Here is a 19410-nt window from a genome sequence, read left to right as displayed (position 1 = left end):
TTGATTGTATTAAGAAGAATATTGCAATCATTAACCAACATTAAATAAACTTTTTTAATAAACTTGTTTTCTGATGTTCTTATCAATTTAATCCAATATTTAATCATGTTTATTTATCTGGCAAATTGACAATTAATATGACCAAGTTCACCATAAGCAAAGTTATTTTGAGTACATCTTTTGACACCAAGGATTTGTTTCCAAAATTGCATATGAACACGCTTAGCGGACATACCATTAGCAAAGCCCCAAACTTCACTGCCATTGTCAAAGTTGGAGTTATATCAAGTCTATCAACGAGATTTAATATGTGGCTCAAAGAAATATCATTTAATTTATATGATTTTTTATTGATTTTAAAAATTGCTTTTAATGTCTGTCATGAAAGCGTAGTTTGTGCTTCCGGGAAGAAACTTCCGGACGTAAAAAAACGATTCCGAGGAAATAAAATTTACTTTCAATATCAATCTGTTTACCGTTATCATAAAGGTGTTTAGAAATTGTTCGTCTTGCTTTTCTGAAAATTATAGTTTTAGTTTTATCAGTGTTAACAGTAAGTTTCCAGCGCTAACAATAATTTTGAAGTAAAATTTAAGCCTTTTTGTAAGTCTTCTGCCTTGTTGCCGAAAATAATCATACAATCAGCATTAAGTAAAAGAAACATTTTAAAAGCATTAACATACCTTCTATTCCTTAAGTAGAAGATTATGACTCTAAATCATTTAAGTACATGGAAAATGAAAATGGAGTAAACATTCACCTTGTCTCACTCCAAGCATGAATTCGTATCTATCACTTAATTCGTTACAATGTTCAACTTTGGACTTAATTGCGGTATACATCGACCGTATTATATCCAGTATTGAACACATATACAGAATTTTATATAGGTCTTCCATAAATTATCCCGGACAACATAGTCAAATGCCTTAAATCTATAAAATCACAATACAACTGCTTCCCATGATTTAAAATGTGAGCTAGGAGTCCATGAAACACAAAAAATAGTTTCCACTGTACTCATAAGAGGCCTGAATTCGGCCTGTACCTCTATAAATACACAGTAAATTTCTGCCCAATTGGACAATATTTTTTAACTATTTTGGTGAACGATTTTCCTACAGTGCTTAGCAATGTAATACCTACTTTGTTAACACTGCCTTTCTTGTGTAAAGAAATCACGAGGCCATCTGACCATGGTGTTTGTTGGAAAATACCCTAACGGAAATATTTTATAGAGCATGCAAATACGGCATGAATATACTTTTTCTGGTATAAAAATGCATTTAAATCAACATCAGGGCCTGCACTCTTGAGCTTATTTCGGTTATAGCTTTGTTAATTTTCTGATCTGATATAGGGATATTTGATTCCTCAAACATAACATTAAACTCATTTGTTCTTACCTTTCAACAAAGTGTACAATGTCTTCATCAGGAGAAAAAACAAGTTATCCAGGCTTTAATACTTTTGAAGTAATTCGCAAATTCTCTCATGGTTATGTTTGATGTTCGTAAGCCAACATACTGTTTAAACATTTTCCAGAACAATTTGGTATTTTTAAATATTTTTAAATATTGCATCTAATAATTTTTCGATTTGATTATTATCAAATTTGAGATAAGCTTGCTTAAAACAAGTTCTATATTCAGTTCTACTGTTAGTTAATAATGACCGATATGCATCTGTTTTATTTTTCCTAAATACATTTAAATGTTTTCATAAATTCGATCTTATTTTCGGACACTCAGAAGTAAACCATACATTGCTAGAACCTGAACCAACACAATTTGCATTTTTTAGTTTTCAGTTTGCGCTTGAATAAAGTGGAAACAACTTCGTCAATAATATCACTAAATTGTGAAATACACAAATCTATATATTATTTGCAGAACTTCAACCACTAACAGCATTTTGCCATGCATTCATTTGATCAATTACATAAGCAGAAGAATAAAACCATTATTGTTAATCCGCCCTTAATCTTGCGAGTAGCGCGGCATACACACGTTAGGATGTAGTCGTTTGGCAAAACATACATATTACTAGTATTTTAATTTTTAACAAAATCAGGCAAATCTTAAGTATGAGAGTTAAAGTCACTACCCACAAATTTAATTTATCTCTTTCCCGATTTTGGATGCAATATCAACAATAAATTCAAATAATCTCTCAAATGTTTGCTTCCTATAATAGCTTTGCGAGAATTACCTTCTGGACCAAAATATAACATAGACAGACAATGTGACCTTAATGTGTGCATCGGTGTTAGGTAGGTCGCATAGTATATGACACCATTGGATGTTATATTCGTTTGATTAAGACGATAATGGTAAAACATCCTTCAAATGACCTGTGCACAGAGGCATGCTGCTTTTTACATAAAAGATCAAATGGCATTTCTCCATGTTTTGGTACGAACATAATCGGAAGTTAAATAATTAGGTCGTAATAACTCTAGGTTAAAAGGGAAACTCAGATGATAGAATTTAATTTGCTATAGGTAATAGGATAACATTTGAAAGTTGTAGGAGATAAAGTGGCAGAAGTATGGGGAAAAGGAAGGAGGTTTTGAATGACTTGAAAGAACAAAAAGCGTTTGGGATTCGTTCTGTAGCATGTTTACGCACCAAATCGCTTACTTTTTATACTAAATTTATGAATTGCATCAGGTATTTTTCTATTGGTTAAGAAGTTACGAGTGTCATCTCCATATATAATATTGTTTGGATGCAGAGGACGGACTATGTAGATATGGAATTTTTGAGTTCGCAGCGAATATCTTCTAATGAATCTAATCGTGTGCAACCAGACTATATTCGCGCGGCTTCGGTTTGGATTTTATCTAGTTCGTCTTTTTTATACATTGCGTACATTTATCAAAATCATAAACTGAATTTTGACAATTGGTCTTATTATCGTTAAGTATATTTTCACGAGAGTTTTCCTGTTAAGTTGACGTATTATAAAAACTCGTTTCCGTGCGTTTTCCTTTATAAAAGATATTTGCTCCACAAGTACAGTAATTGAACATTAATACATCTAAAGGTTAATGAACATGAACACTCCGTTTATAATGTTCTGCATGGTACATGGTGAATGAGATGATTTATTTATAATGCGAGATATAAGCATTGAAGCGGAATTTGAGGGGATAAAAGTTACTAACCAGCTGGAAATGTTATTTATGTCTGATTGCAATACGGCCGAGGTTTCGTGTGGCGAGTTAACGACCATGAAAGAATGGAATCATCAGGAAACAAATGTATGTGTAAATGTTATTTACATACACCGGGAAATTAAATCAAAGGGGTTCACCGGCGAGAATTTCAATAGGACTTCGCTCCAAGTAACTTAACTTTTTGTTTATGATCAGAAAATTAGACAAGAAAGATAATAGATTCCATCGAATGCCAGCTTGTTTAAGTTTGTGTAATACGCTTTTGTGCCATACTTTATCAAAAGTATGTGAAGTTATATTGGATGTATAAACGAGAGCATTATAATAACCTACACTGAACAGTTAGCTTAGAATCCGCGCATTTTTGCAAATAATATACTATTGAAAAATACAGTAGAAATTGTATGAAAATGATAAAAGTAAACGTCAGTTGAACGATGATAATTTACGAAAACGTACACACTTACATATATACAAATGCGTTAGAATTGCACAAAATGCATAAATATTGTAATTAATTAATTAATAATTAATGCAACAACAACTTAAGTGACATCTCAAACATACACACTAAGGCAAAGTACAGTTTGATATTAACAACGATTGTACATTGTAGTCCACACTTTACTCATGTTTCATAACCTAATAAACTCACGCAGCGTTTTAACATTTATGGTGGGCAAATATCACTGCTTTTTAGTTGTGCAATCACACGTCTGCACATGCACAAGCACCACATAAGCACACACGCACACACATGCAATACAAGTTTACATCAAATTAAGGTGAAACATTGCAAAAGTCTATTAGATTATAGAGTTATACGATGGAGTAACCATTAATAATTATTGTAATGGTAGTTAAACGGTAACTTTTACACTATAAAGAGACCCTACAAGGAGATAAAACCGAAACGTTAGAATCCAAAAATGTATTTACAACATTTTGACATAAACATACAAGGCATTGCTCAAGAAACATTAAGCTTGATCATTAAACACACAAAAATGAAATTTCAATTACTGAAGTCTTATACCACATATGGTATGTTAAATTTTACCAGCGTCGGTTCCGGGAAGGAATCGAGGCAGTTTGCATGTGCAAAATTTAGCTAAAACTAATGCAACCCCTATACATAACAATATAACAAATGCATATGCGTATCGTACGTTCGTGTAGTTATTGGTCACATCATTGAAAGTCCGAAAGGTCGTTACAGCCCCTGTAAAAACAGACAAAAAAATCTTTTTTGTTGTACTGGAAACGCATATTGAATACTGCTAGCGTTGGAATGGTTTATGTTTAATTAAATATAAGTTAATTAGCAAATATTTGCCGTTAACGTTGCCATAAGCGAAAACGCATACCTTTCAGTCCTGGTGAAACGACACTTCTCGGTGGATATATTTGTGTACTTGCTGACATATTCGAATAGTATTTTGCAACACACGTGTATGTCCCATATGTGTCCTCGTTCAGACTGTGTATGGACAGAATACCTCCAGAACCTGTATGTGAGACACTGTAATACTTGGCATACTTCTCATCAATTAGACTACATAACTGAACCTTTGATCCACATTCCGCTATGTTTATCGTTGTAGTAAAATAATCACTTTTAAATTGAAAAGTTATATCAGTATTTCCGATGCATTCTATGGCTGCCGTTGAACCAAATTCCATTTTTCGTATTCGGATTTCGGGTTGTTCCTCCTTGATCTCTAAAAGAACCAAAGTAGCATATATTATTATATGTATGCGTATTAGCATACAACAATAAAATAATTAATAAATCATCGTAGATTCATCTATATGACACACACGTTTTACAATTAATTTTGAATAATTTAATGTCGCTTGTCATAGACTGGATTATATTTGTTAAACCAACGATAAAGTTAAATACAACTTGTAAAAACATTGAATTGTGATTCTTGTGTTCGTTTTCAGTTCACATTTAATTATGATTCATTATGCGCCTGTTTATTTCCTGTAATTTTACATTCTAAATCTTTGTTTCACACCGGTAGCTGCACGCAATGCTGCTCCATTATGATTGTTTGTGTTTGTACTTGCATCATAGCATTTTTTACGTTTGATGACGTCGACGCATGTTGTGGTAATTAGAGCAAACTCTAAATGAACAAGAGCTTGTCACAGTAGTGCCAAATCCCCGCCGAAATGTGTTTGCTTGTATGACAATATTTGTTTGAGAGAGTAGAATAATATTTGTAAAAACAAATAAAGGGAGATAATTCATTATGCTCCGGACAAAAATTTACTTTTAAATTAAATAAAGGGATATAATTCAAACGCTAAGGTAGGTTGAGTTATGGTTCTTAGTCACTGCACTTCTCCTAGTTGCCATCTGTTTAAGTTTGAAGTTTCAAGTAAATCCCTTCAGTAGATTTAGAGTTATGCTCCGGACAAAAAATTACTTTAAAATTATATAAAAGGGGAGATAATTAAAAAACTAAGGAAGAAAGAGTTATGGTTCTTGGTCACTGCACTTCTCCTAGTTGCCATATGTTTATATTTCAAGTTTCAAGTAAATCGCTTTAGTACATTTAGAGTTATGCTCCGCACAAAATTTACTTTAAAGTTATATAAAAGGGGAGATAATTCAAAAACTAAGGTAGATAGAGTTATGGTTCTTAGTCATTGCACTTCTCCTAGTTGCCATCTGTTTATATTTCAAGTTTCAAGTAAATCCCTTCAGTAGATTTAGAGTTATGCTCCGGACAAAAAAATACTTTAAAATTATATAAAAGTGGAGATAATTCAAAATCTAAGGTAGATAGAGTTATGGTTCTTGGTCACTGCACTTCTCCTAGTTGCCATCTGCTAATATTTCAAGTTTCAAGTAAATCCCTTTAGTACATTTAGAGTTATGCTCCGGACAAAAAATTGCATTAAAATCATATAAAAGGGGAGATAATTCAAAAACTAAGGTAGATGGAGTTGTGGTTCTTGGTCACTGCACTTTTCCTAGTTGCCATCTGTGTATATTTTAAGTTTCAAGTAAATCCCTTCAGTAGATTTAGAGTTATGCTCCGGACAAAAATGTACTTTAAAATCATATAAAAGGGGAGATAATTCAAAAACTAAGGTAGATAGAGTTATGGTTCTTGGTCACTGCACTTCTCCTAGTTGCCATCTGTTTATATTCTAAGTTTAAAGTAAATCCATTGAATAGATTTGGAGTTATGCTCCGGACAAAGTTTCAGCCGGACGGACAGACGGACGGACAGACGGACAGGACCAATTACTATATCCCCTCCGAAAATTTTTCGGCGGGGATAAAAACGATTTTGTCTAATAGTTAAGCAATTATATATATATATATATATATATATATATATATATATATATATATATATATATATATATATATATATATATACAAAGTATTGCTACATTATTCAGACAAAATCGTTTTGCATATATAGAGTTGACTTTTTTTTTCAATGTTTAAACTAATCACGAAATAGTGTGCATGAAACAATAAAATAATTAATAAACGATCGTATAGTCATCTATATTAAACATAATGTGTACAGTTAATTTGGAATATTTTAATGGCGCTTGTCATAGACTTGATTGTATTTGTTATAACAAAGATACCGTTTAATACAACTTGTAAAGACATTTAAATGAGTATAAAAAACACTCAGTATTGTGATTCTTGTGCTCGTTATCCATACACAACTCATTATGATTCATTTAGGGCTCTTTTTATTTCCTGTAATTTTCAATTGTACATCTTCGGTTTTACACCGGTAACTGCACGCAATGCTGCCCCATTATAATAATTTATGTGTGTAGTTGCATCATAGCATTTTTTTACGTTTGATGACGTCGAAGCATGTTGTGGTAATAATAGCAAACCTGATGAAGGCCAATATGGCCGAAACGTTTTCAAGCTAAAGCTATACATAAAAAATTGTCAAGTTTAATATTAAGTTAATATTATTAACTCATTTTACCATCCGTAATACAACTATCCTAACATAAACGTGTATGTATATTGTAATACATAGGTCTTCACTTAGTTAAAAAGGTGACATTTAAATTACTCTAACAAAATGGAAAATGTTAATCAGGACGAATCCATTGATAACGTGCCTATACCATAAAACCATGAGGACTAATAAATTGCTCTATTTATTTTGCCGTCGTATATTCAGAACAAAGATTTTATGTTTTGTGTTTAAAACATGTTCATTGTCAGAAAGACCGATGACGCCCTTAAGTATTTACTTAGGAGAATTTTTATAATAATATTACACGCACAATGAATTAAGTTAGAAAAAAAATGTCCTACAATGACCTTTTTTGCAACCCATTGTGATCTTTAACTGTCTTCGAAGTACATAATGTTTCCAGAATTATTCACGAACAATGTATGTGCATGTGTAGACAAACATTTTCCTCTTGTCATCACAATTAAACTCAGACAGTAGTTTAAGAAAATCTCAACAAACGGGTTTTGAATCGAATATATGCTCAAGCCGTACCTTTCAACACATCCACGCTTGCTGATATACTGGAATTGAACGTTGCAACACAACTGTATGTCCCGTATGTGTCCTCGTTTAGTCTGATCACAAATATGATACCTCCCGAACCTGTGTGGGCAACAGTGTAATACTCGGTATACTTCTTATTGTCCAGTAGATTACATGACTGAACCTTTGATTCACACTCGGCTATGTTCATTGTTATATTAGAATCAGCTCTCTTAAATTGAAAAGTGAGTTCAGTATTTCCAGAGCATTCTATGGCTGCCGTGGAACCCCATTCGATTTTTCGTATTCGGATTTCTGGTTCTTCTTCTTTGATTGCTGAAAGAAAAAAGAAGTAGAATATTAAAGTGCACAGGCTAATCTGGGACGACACTTTACGCACATGGGTTAACCACTCTTTTCACAGAACACGGTCCATCGTTATCGGTATATGACTGGATAATTGCTTTCATCACGCGTAAAGAACGTTCTTTATGCAAGCTGAATGAGGCATTATTTTGTATGACGTTTATTTTTCAATCTCAAAATAAGAAGTGAGCTCAAACAACATAACAATCAGGAGTTAAATTAATGTGTTTTTCTTTATTGTTCTGATCATTGTTATTGAGATTATATACCTATTTTGATGTATTGTTTTCTTTTTTCCGACACAAAGTCATATTTTAAGTTTTGCGACTTATACGAGTTAATGTGTTGGTATGGGGCTTTGTGTTTCCTGCAACCTACGGTAATATTGTGAAAAATTAAACATCGGATCCTTACTTAGTTCTACTGCCATTTTGCAAAACAAATGTATTAAGTTCTTCAAGAAACTAATCAAATTAAAAGTATTCATTATTAAAGGGGTCTTTTCACAGATTCTGGCATGTTTTGAAGTTTGTCATTAAATGCTTTCTATTGATAAATGTAAACATTTCTCTAAAAAGCTCCAGTAAAAAATCAAGAATAAAAAAGTAACCCTCAACAGGGCTCGAACCACTGACCCCTGGAGTCCTGGCGTAAAAAGTCTCCAACTTAGACCCCTCGACCATTCTTCCGCATACAAAGCGAGATGTATTTTATACTATATATAAGCAATCATCGTAGTTTCACAAAATATAGCGACAACAACAGAACTCTCCAAATTATTCAATCGTTTCGCGTTGCAACGTTTTATAATTTTCAGGTTTTTAAATCGTCAAAAGATGCATATAATGTCTATATTAGAGCATGGTAAATGTTCAGTATTACTGTTTCCTCACAAATATCATAACTAAATCTAAAGTTTGCGAATCTGAAACAACTTTTTTAAATTTTGTCAATTTACCAAAACGTGAAAAGGCCCCTTTAAAATAAAATCCACATTTGAAACAAGCATACGACATAAAGGCCATATAAGGATGTATTATGTTGATCGGTAAACTCTGTCATACGTCTCCGATAAGATTGTAAACTCTGTTATTAATCATTGAAATGTATGTTGATTATATTAGGCAAAGCATTGTTTAAAAAAACTCTTCAATATGAGTTAATATTTGTCGATTTTAAAGAGGATTGTTATTTTCAACAACAAGAACAAATTAACATAAAAGGCTGTACATCATTGCTAAACGATATTAATTGTTTTCATTAAAGAGGACCTATGCTTAGACTATTTTGAATAAAAAGTTAGTATATTGATACTTTTGTAGCCTTTCAAAACATGTAAATAACTAATAAATTAATAATGTATTCATATTATGATAAGTATTAACATATTTGTTAATCATGTTATTTTTAAATCTTAGCTTTACTCCATTTTAAATTCTCACTTTTCAAGATTGAAATCAATTTGTAAAAGCTGACAAAAAAGGCTGGGTGTGTAAACTCATTGTAAAATATTACTGCAATTGTATGTAAGATATTTTCATTATGTATTAACTGGACTATCAAGTGTTAAATTAAATCAATTATCACTTTTTGAGCCAAGAGCTTTGTTGATTTACAGAGTAGATTGTTGTTTCTTTTTACTTGGTTTTCATGCCATTAACGGTTACCATTTACAAAGCCTTAAGTATGACGTTAGTGGGGGTGAATATGCCTGCTAAATTTGTTTGGTACAAAATGCATGTTACTATTAACCAGACGTTTCAGATGTTTCGGATGTATCAGAAATGTATCATTACCAGGATTCAGACCTAGAAAACTTAGATGAATTTAATACATGCATGTGCAAAGAATGTAGCTGTCAATTTTCTGATCATGCCAAGAATTATAGAGTTGTTGATAACTATTACGCTTAAATTTAAAATTTAAAAGATAATGCTTATGCTAATGCTAATGATCAAGATGATCATGATGATGAGGATGATGATCAAGAAGATTGTTTTGATAGCGATGATTCAAATAATCCAGATAATGTGTGATGATGATGATAATGATGATGATGATGCTGCTGCTGCTGCTGCTGCTGCTGCTGATGATGATGATGATAACGATGATGATGATAATGATGATCATGATGATGATTATGATCATGATGATGATGATGATGATGTTGAGGAGGAGGAGGAAAAGGAGGAGGAGGAGGAGGTGGAGGAGGATTAGTCTAGGGAACAGTGAACAGGAAGTAAGTAGATTAGAGATTGACACATGAGGGTGTTGGACAATGGAATAGTGAAGTGGAGGTTGGTAATTTAGTGAATAGTTAAAAAGGAGTTGGTAATCAAGTGAATAGCGAGGTAGATAGGGACAAGAATAGTACAGTTGAGATGAAAATCTATCGAATATTGAGGACAGTTGTCTCGGCAATAGTGAAGTGGAGGTCAGAAGTGTTATTAAAAACGAGGTATTTAAAAGAATAGTGAAGTCGAGGTTGAAAGTCAATGGAATGCTAAGGCAAGATGTCTAGGGAAAAATGAAGTTGAGGTCAGTCTAGGGAATGGAGTGGCAAGGTGTCTAGGGAAAGGTGAAGCTGATGTCAAAAGTTTAGGGAAAAGAGAGGCAGGTAGACAGAGGAATAGTTAAGTTGGGGTCAGTGGTCTATGGAATAGTGAAGCTGAGGTCAGTGGTCTAATGAATAATGAGGCAGCTTGTCAATGAAATAGTGATGTTGAAATCAATAGTCTAGGTAAAAGTGAAGTTTGGGGTTAGTAGTTTAAAATATAGTGAGGCAGGTAGACAAAAGAACTGTGAAGTTTATGTCAGAAGTCTAGAAAATTGTGAGACAGGATGACAAAAGAATACCTAGGTTGAGGTTGATAGTCTATGGAATGGTGAGGAAAGTTGTGAAGCAGTTGCTTGTTTATCAAAAATGTCAATCTTACAACAGAGCGGGAAAACGTAGATTGATTTGGATTTAAAACTATAAAAATGGAGATCGATTATGCAAATCAATTCAAGTAGCAGTTGTGTTCATACAGGTGAGCCATTTACTTGAAATCTATGTGGCTTTACATAATCAAGAGACACACCGAGACCCAACATTTTGAGACTTAATATTTCTTTGTACAGACTAAGTCATTGAAAGAGTGCACCATGAATGGCTTCTACTTTTTTCTCATGAGTAGGGTAACATAGTAGGGATAATTTAATATTTGTAATTGATTAAATAACCGTCTTTTTTGGTAATTTATTCTAAGCAGTGACTTTTGACTTCTCAAATTCCCATCAATCAGAAATTTATTTCAATTTATATAAAAACTTGCAAGCAAGTTGAAATAGAAATGATGGTGTTTTTTTCACACCGGGAATAGTGCAGTACTGTTGATGGTTGTAAATTATTGCATACATGTATAGTGAAGTTGACAATTGTAATCTAATGTATACTGGTCGTTAAGTTGAGGTACGTAAACTAAAAAACGTAGATTGAGGGAGGCAGCCAAGACAATAGTCAAGTTGACATGTGTACGCTTAGATAAAGTGAAGTTGAGGTAGGTAAACATGGAAATAAAAAAAGTACAGATGAAGTTTGCGGAAACATGAAGACTGAAGAGAAAGGTAAAAGAGGGTAAAGTAAAGGCGATAAAGAGTATAGCGACAAAATATTTGTAAACTAGGAAATACTAACGTTGAGGTATGTGAAAAGGGGAATAGTGTTGTTTAATGCTGAAGGCAGAGACTAATGAAGTATGACTGTGTAAACAAGGGTAGTCATGAACTTTAGGTAAGCATTAGTTGAAGGCATTGTAAAAGTGGCTGAATAGCACGGAAATACACATCGACTTAATAGGATTTCCAAAGGCTATTATTTCCTTATTCTTCTTAAATAAGTCAGATTTTAGTCATCAACAGAAATTTATCATTTTAATGATGAAATCATTATGATAACAGCCGTGACAAATTGTATGTTAATAATTATTTTTGATTTGAGGTTTAAAAACTTTTTTTTTTAATAATGCCATTTTTGTTTTAGGTTTCTGTGAATATTATAACATTATTATCTTCAGAAATACATGTTCAAAGTAAATTCATAAAATCACAAGTATGATCGTACAACATCAACTAAATGAGACCAGAACATTTGATGATCAATTAAATTACTGATTAATTTCGAAAAATGTCTATTATTTCTTTACATGTTTCAATCGTTAAGTTAAAACAATGTTTTTAACAAGCCATATTGTATGATTAAATGGTTCATACTGTTCAAAGAGTTATTAACAAAAAGCGTCAAGATACTAACACTATCTGTTTAGATTTTTCCGAACTTGCAGTAATGAATATAATCTTGTCATTAGAAATTATTATTAAGGTTGTCAAAAATTAAAGAGTATGAATCTTTCTAACATATATATCAGCTGAGAATTAAAAATATATTATATGCGATAGTTGTTCAACTTAACATTCCTACCATTTGAATAGTATTTTATATGCAAAACTATCGTAACTTCTGTTGTGGAAAAAAATCTAGAAAAATGTAGCGTTTTCCCTTTAATAGTATATTAACTCACACACATAAATCAAAATATACATAATTATGTAAATAAGTTAGATTTTACTATTTCATATGTAAAAGATAGATATTTGGTATTAAAATGATGAAAATTTTGTCTTTAAAAAAGTGTTAAGAAAAAGAAAACGTTTTTTGCTAGTACTGTATAATTTTAAAAATATAAGTAACGATAGTTTTGGGGTAACCATATATATATATAGTAATATTTGTACATGAGTGTATTTGAAACAAGTTCAAATTATAATGAAATATTTTGATTTTGCCTCCGGAGTTTGGTCAACTAAACGCATGTCGTGCTTATAATAGCAAACCTGACGAAGACCGAAATGACCAACACGCTGGTACTGTTTAAGATATACATTTAAAATTAACGAGTCAAATATTTACTTATTTTATCATCCGTTATGGTATTATCCTATCGTACCAATTTTAATATCGAGTAATAAATACGAATGCACGTACTTAAAAAGGTGCAACCACAGTTGCTCAAGCCCAATGTATACCGTTTAAAATGATGATTTCATGGACATAAATGCTAATACAATACCACATAAGGACTCGTGAATGTTAATTGGTAATTGTCGTCGTAGTGTCTAAGTAAATGGTTGTTTGTATAAACCAGTTTCATTTTAACAACGCTTGATACACTCGTAGTATTTTTGTATTTACCTGAGACAATTTAATGACACTATGATATGCATACCGCAATCACAAATACATTTAAAAGATAAACATAGGTGACATCCTAAAATGGGCCATTATTACAACCCATTGTGGTATAAAACTGTATGCGAAAGCCTAAACAAATAATTATCCCACAATTATTCACGAATCATATACGTTTAAATCAAAAATATTCTTCTAACTTAACAAGTTTAATCAGACACTGATAAAACACAATCTCAACAAAAGGGTTTTGAATCGAATATATACTCAATCCGTACCTTTCAACACATCCACGCTTGCTGATATGCTGGATTTGTACGTTGCAACACAAGTGTATGTCCCGTATGTGTCTTCGTTTAGTCTGATCACAAACATGATACCTCCCGAACCTGTGTGCGCAACAGTGTAATACTCCTTATACTTCTTATCCAGTAGATTACATGACTGAACCTTTGATTCACACTCGGCTATGTTCATTGTTATATTAGAATCAGCTCTCTTAAATTGAAAAGTGAGTTCAGTATTTCCAGAGCATTCTATGGCTGCCGTGGAACCCCATTCGATTTTTCGTATTCGGATTTCTGGTTCTTCTTCTTTGGTAACTGAAATAACCGTAAAAATATATATAATATTTAGTGACCTGTCATTTTCTGCGATGTAAGAAAATATTGTTTTAATTAAATATACATACACTGTTTATTATTTACACGAAATCGTAATTGTTTTTTTTTCACTTTCTATTTTTAAATCATACCGCCAAACATTAAATATAAAACTACAAGAGCACCGCATAACGGGTGCCAACGCTCGGCTGCGAAAGCTTGTCAGATTTTTTTTTAGAGGTCACGGTGACCTTGACCTTTGACCTTATGACCCAAAATTGGGCGTGGCGTGTAGAACTCATCAAGGGGCATCTACTTATGAAGTTTCAAAGTTGTAGGTGGAAGCACTTTGATTTTAGAGCCAATGTTAAGGTTTTAGCACGACGCCTACGGCGGACGGCGGACCGCGGACCGCGGACGACGATCTGGCTATGACAATACCTCGGGTTTTCTCCGAAAACAGCCAAGCTTAAAATGGGTGTGGCGTGTAGAAATGAGGAAGGTGAATGTACATATGAAGTTTAAAAGTTGTAGGATGAAGCACTGTTATTGTAGAGGCTATGTTAAAGTTTTATATTAGAGGTCACAGAGACCTTGACCTTTGACCTCACTAGGTCACTACCCAAAAATGGGTGTGGCGTGTAGAACTCATCAATGTGCATGTACATATGAAGTTTCAAAGTTGTAGGTGGAAGCACTTCGAGTTTAGAGCGAATGTAAAGGTTTATTTTAAAGTTTTATATTAGAGGTCACAGTGACCTTGACCTTTGACCTAGTGACCCAAAAATTGGTGTGGCGTGTAGAACTTATCAAGGTGCATCTACATATGAAGTTTCAAAGTTGTAAGTGGAAGCACTTTGATTTTAGAGCCTATGTTAAAGTTTTATATTAGAGGTCACAGTGACCTTGACCTTTGACCTAGTGACCAAAAAATGGGTGTGGCGTGTAGAATTTATCAAGGTGCATCTACATATGAAGTTTTAAAGTTGTATGTGGAAGCACTTTGATTTTAGAGCCAATGTTAAGGCTTTAGCACGACGCCTACGGCGGACGGCTGACGGCGGACGTCGGACGGCGGACGAAGAGCTGGCTACGACAATACCTCGGGTTTTCTCCGAAAACAGTCGAGCTAATAAAAAGTTTTAGTATAACTTCGTTAATAAAGTTTTATAAAACACACATTGTTTCAATTTTGTTTTAAATATTTTAATCTTCCAGGTCATAGGCTTAATTATTTTGACTATGTTATACGAACCGTTTATTAAAAAAATGCAGTCCTTTCAATGAATATAAATGCATGCATGGTGTGAGCAAAATAGCATACACGCTACAAATTGTCTATTGATTCATTTTGGGCGCTGTATACATCTTGACTTCTAACATGAAGCATGTGTTTAATAATAATAATGATAATAATCGCATCGTATGCTGTTTATTATTATTATTAGTTTTTATCATTATTAAAAATCCTCATGATTTGCATCAACTCAACTCATTTGCATCATTATTTTATTATACTGTATTATTTTCACACACACAATATTCCGAAATACCAAGCTTTTAATCAGTTGGTTTCGGTTTAACTTAAAATAAATATAGTTGCTGTCAGAAGTACATGTCTTTGTATAATATAGTTAAGCTGTATGGCAGCATATACCTAACGCCAAAGGTATAACCAAATAATGTCTATTAAGCTTTATATGGCAATGCACTATTATGAGATTATGGGTGTTCTGCGAACATATGTACACGGTTAAAACGATCGCTTTACTACGGCGGCATAAATGGGACATAGGAAATATTTTATTTAACTATTTCAATGACATGCGCACGTCAAGGCTATGACGTGCGCACGTCATAGCTTTTACGTGCGCACGTCATAGTTATGACGTGCGAACGCCATAGTTATGACGTGCGCACGTCATAACTATGACGTGCGCACGTCATAGAGACTGTTAAATAAAATATTGCCTATGTCCCTTTTATGCCACCGTACTTTGCTTTACCAATGCGTACATGTGTTTCGTGCTATTTTAAACTTCACATTGCAATAAAATATTGTGTGACAGGAACACATAATATTACCTTTGCAATCGGTTACCCGTGAACACAGACAAACGACAGCCTGAAATGTAAAATAATTAGATTTAAGAATAATTTATTCAAAATGTAATGCTTTCGTGTGTACTACTTGTTCGGAATAAAATTCTACCTTTCGACAAATTTTACGCACAAAGTTTGGATCGATACATTCATTAATAATGAGCTTCAATAAACTAAATTTAAATCTAGTTTATTGAAGATCATTATTAATGAATGTATCGATCCAAACTTTGTGTGTAAATTTTTTCGAAATTATCTTATATCTGTAATAAGATTGCCATATATATATATATATATATATATATATATATATATATATAATAAAGTCGCTTTTAGCCGTTTATATAAAATAAAACGCTTTTATTAAATTTGCCGTAGCTTTCGACCTCTCGGTCTTCTTCAGCGGCGTTTATTTGTAAATAAGCATATCATCTTTAGCGGAAGTGTCGTTATATTCTCGCACGTTACATTGCGCGCCAATTTTAGTCTTTTGTGTTTAGTCCATATGGTTTGAACGTCCTCAGTTTGCGCTTCCAAAGTTGTTCGATGGTCTTCCGGTACTCGTCGGTTCCATTTAATTTTTCGAGTCCCATGACCCGGAAGTCTGCGACGCTGTGGCCGTTTGTGTAGAAGTGCTCGGCTACCGGGTCGTTGTGTCGAGTCCGTATACGTAGGAGAAACGGGAGATACCCTGTACCAGCGACATCTTCTTAACCTGTCCCGCATACGGACTCGACACAACGACCCGGTAGCCGAGCACTTCTACACAAATGGCCACAGCGTCGCAGACTTCCTGGTCATGGGACTCGAAAAATTAACTGGAACCGACGAGTACCGGAAGACCATCGAACAACTTTGGAAGCGCAAACTGAGGACGTTCAAACCATATGGACTAAACACAAAAGACTAAAATTGGCGCGCAATGTAACGTGCGATAATATAACGTCACTTCCGCTAAAGATGATATGCTTATTCACAAATAAACGCCGCTGAAGAAGACCGAGAGGTCGAAAGCTACGGCAAATTTAATAAAAGCGTTTTATTATATATATATATATATATATATATATATATATATATATATATATATATATATATATATATATATATATATATATATATATATATATATATATATTCAAACTTCATGATAGTATAAAATAAAACGAAAAAGAACTACAAATAGACCCGTCTGTGTGGTATATGTGTCATTTTTGCGTGTTGTCTTGTTGGCGAAATTCATACACGTCAACACGTTAACGTGGAAAACAAACGAAAACAAGGGCTGTTTGTAAAACATACATGCCCCCCATATGGGCTCTCCGTTGTAGTGACAGCCATTGTGTGAATATATTTTATTTGTCACTGTGACCTTGACCTTTGACCTAGTGACCTGAAAATCAATAGGGGTCATCTGCCAGTCATGATCAATGTACCTATGAAGTTTCATGATCATAGCCATAAGCGTTCTTGAGTTATCATCCGGACACCATTTTACTATTTCGGGTCACCGTGACCTTGACCTTTGACCTAGTGACCTGAAAATCAATAGGGGTCATCTGCGAGTCATGATCAATCTACATATCAAGTTTCATGATCCAAGGAATAAGCTTTCTTCAGTTATCATCCGGAAACCATTTTACTATTTCGGGTCATCGTGACCTTGACCTTTGACCTAGTGACCTGAAAATCAATAGAGGTCATCTGCGAGTCATGATCAATCTACCTATTAAGTTTCATGATCCTAGTCCTAAGCGTTCTTGAGTTATCATCCGGAAACCATTTTACTATTTCGGGTCACTGTGACCTTGACCTTTGACCTAGTGACCTGAAAATCAATAGGGGTTATCTGCGAGTAATGATCAATCTACCTATTAAGTTTCATGATCCTAGGCCGAAGCGTTCTTGAGTTATCATCCGGAATCCATTTTACTATTTCGGGTCACTGTGACCTTGACCTTTGACCTAGTGACCTGAAAATCAATAGGGTTCATGTGCGAGTCATGATCAATCTACCTATCAAGTTTCATGATCCTAGGCCTAAGCGTTTTTGAGTTATCATCCGGAAACCATTTTACTATTTAGGGTCACCGTGACCTTGACCTTTGACCTAGTGACCTCAAAATTAATAGGGGTCATCTGCGAATCATGATCAATGTACCTATGAAGTTTTATGATCCTAGGCCTAAGCGTTCTTGATTTATCGTCTGACAACCACCTGGTGGACGGACCGACAGACCGACAGACCGACCGACCGACCGACCGACCGACCGACATGAGCAAAGCAATATACCCCCTCTTTTTCGAAGGGGGGCATAAATATATCCGCAAGAACGAGGAAACACGTAAGCTTGTCATAAGCACACTTAGAATATTTCGAGTACTGTTGATGAAGCGACTTGAAATAGCGACTCACCATCAGCTTAATAAAACTGCAACAAACACGACGCTCATGTATGACTGTATACGACTTCATGGCTGAAATTGAATACAGATAATGAAATGTTTGTTTTGACCGATCGATTTGCTGGATTTGTTGAATATCATTGATTATTCAAAATAGAATACACTGTATGTTTTAATTCTGTGGATTTATTAAATTTATCACATACAAGAGTTAGAAATACCCGAATTACAATGACATAGAATGTGCGTCTAATATAGACTCGTGTTAAGTATTAGGTATACAAACACCTGTTGATTTTAGTTCTATTTTAAATTTCTACCAAAAGAACTTTATTTAGTTGTACATAAATTACGTTTCAATACAAACCGTTAATTTAGCAAACAATAACAAACACTGCAACTTTCGTTTTTAAACTTAAGAAACGTAACATTTTGCACGTTAAAAATACACACACAAAAAACGAAAATTATCTATATATTCAAGTGGTGATTGTATTCGTATTTTTTTTTAACATTTTACATTACATATCACAACAAGAAGATATCACAATTATACCGTTTTTTAATAAATACTCCGCTGTTTTGAAGATACGTTCTTCAGTTTCATTGAAGTTGGGAAAACCAATTACCAATCGTTAGATATAACGATTTCATAATGTGTAACGATATATCGATAGTAATCTACTTGTTAGGGTAAACAAGCAAAATCGATTTCCGATTGCAAAAACTGTTTTGTGAACACGGGGCCAGTATGTGCACTATCGCATAAATAATTCTTACTCGCCCAGTTAACGTTGGTATTGGTGTTATTTTCATTTCGTATATATTGTTAGTATTATAACTGAGAATATAATAAATGTTAAGTATATCAATAATTTATACTATTGTTTCAGCTTCTTTTCTGTACGGAATTCGGATAGTGCCGTCTATAAGCTCGCCCTTCTTTCATCAAGGGCGACACACGACACACGAAGCGATACACAATATTTTGCGCGACACACGATATTTTGCGCG

At 33.6% G+C, this 19410-nt stretch overlaps 1 protein-coding gene across 1 annotated transcript; it reads right to left on the bottom strand.

Moving 5' to 3' along the window:
- Window positions 1–3607: 3607 nt before the first annotated feature.
- On the bottom strand, window positions 3608–19024 carry LOC127865695 (uncharacterized). The gene is made up of 7 exons (XM_052405641.1): window positions 18953–19024; window positions 18407–18468; window positions 15973–16012; window positions 13564–13887; window positions 7699–8025; window positions 4549–4902; window positions 3608–4403 (listed from the first exon to the last, which is right to left on the bottom strand). Exons 2-7 carry the CDS (start codon window positions 18464–18466, stop codon window positions 4231–4233), a joined length of 1278 nt encoding a protein of 425 aa, XP_052261601.1. The 5' UTR covers window positions 18467–18468; window positions 18953–19024; the 3' UTR covers window positions 3608–4230.
- Between the last annotated feature and the right edge of the window lie 386 nt (window positions 19025–19410).

Source organism: Dreissena polymorpha, chromosome 2, assembly GCF_020536995.1.
Source record: "Dreissena polymorpha isolate Duluth1 chromosome 2, UMN_Dpol_1.0, whole genome shotgun sequence".
Classification (NCBI taxonomy): domain Eukaryota; kingdom Metazoa; phylum Mollusca; class Bivalvia; order Myida; family Dreissenidae; genus Dreissena; species Dreissena polymorpha.
Note: the sequence above shows the minus strand (reverse complement) of the source record. Positions and strands in the feature narration are given on the sequence as shown.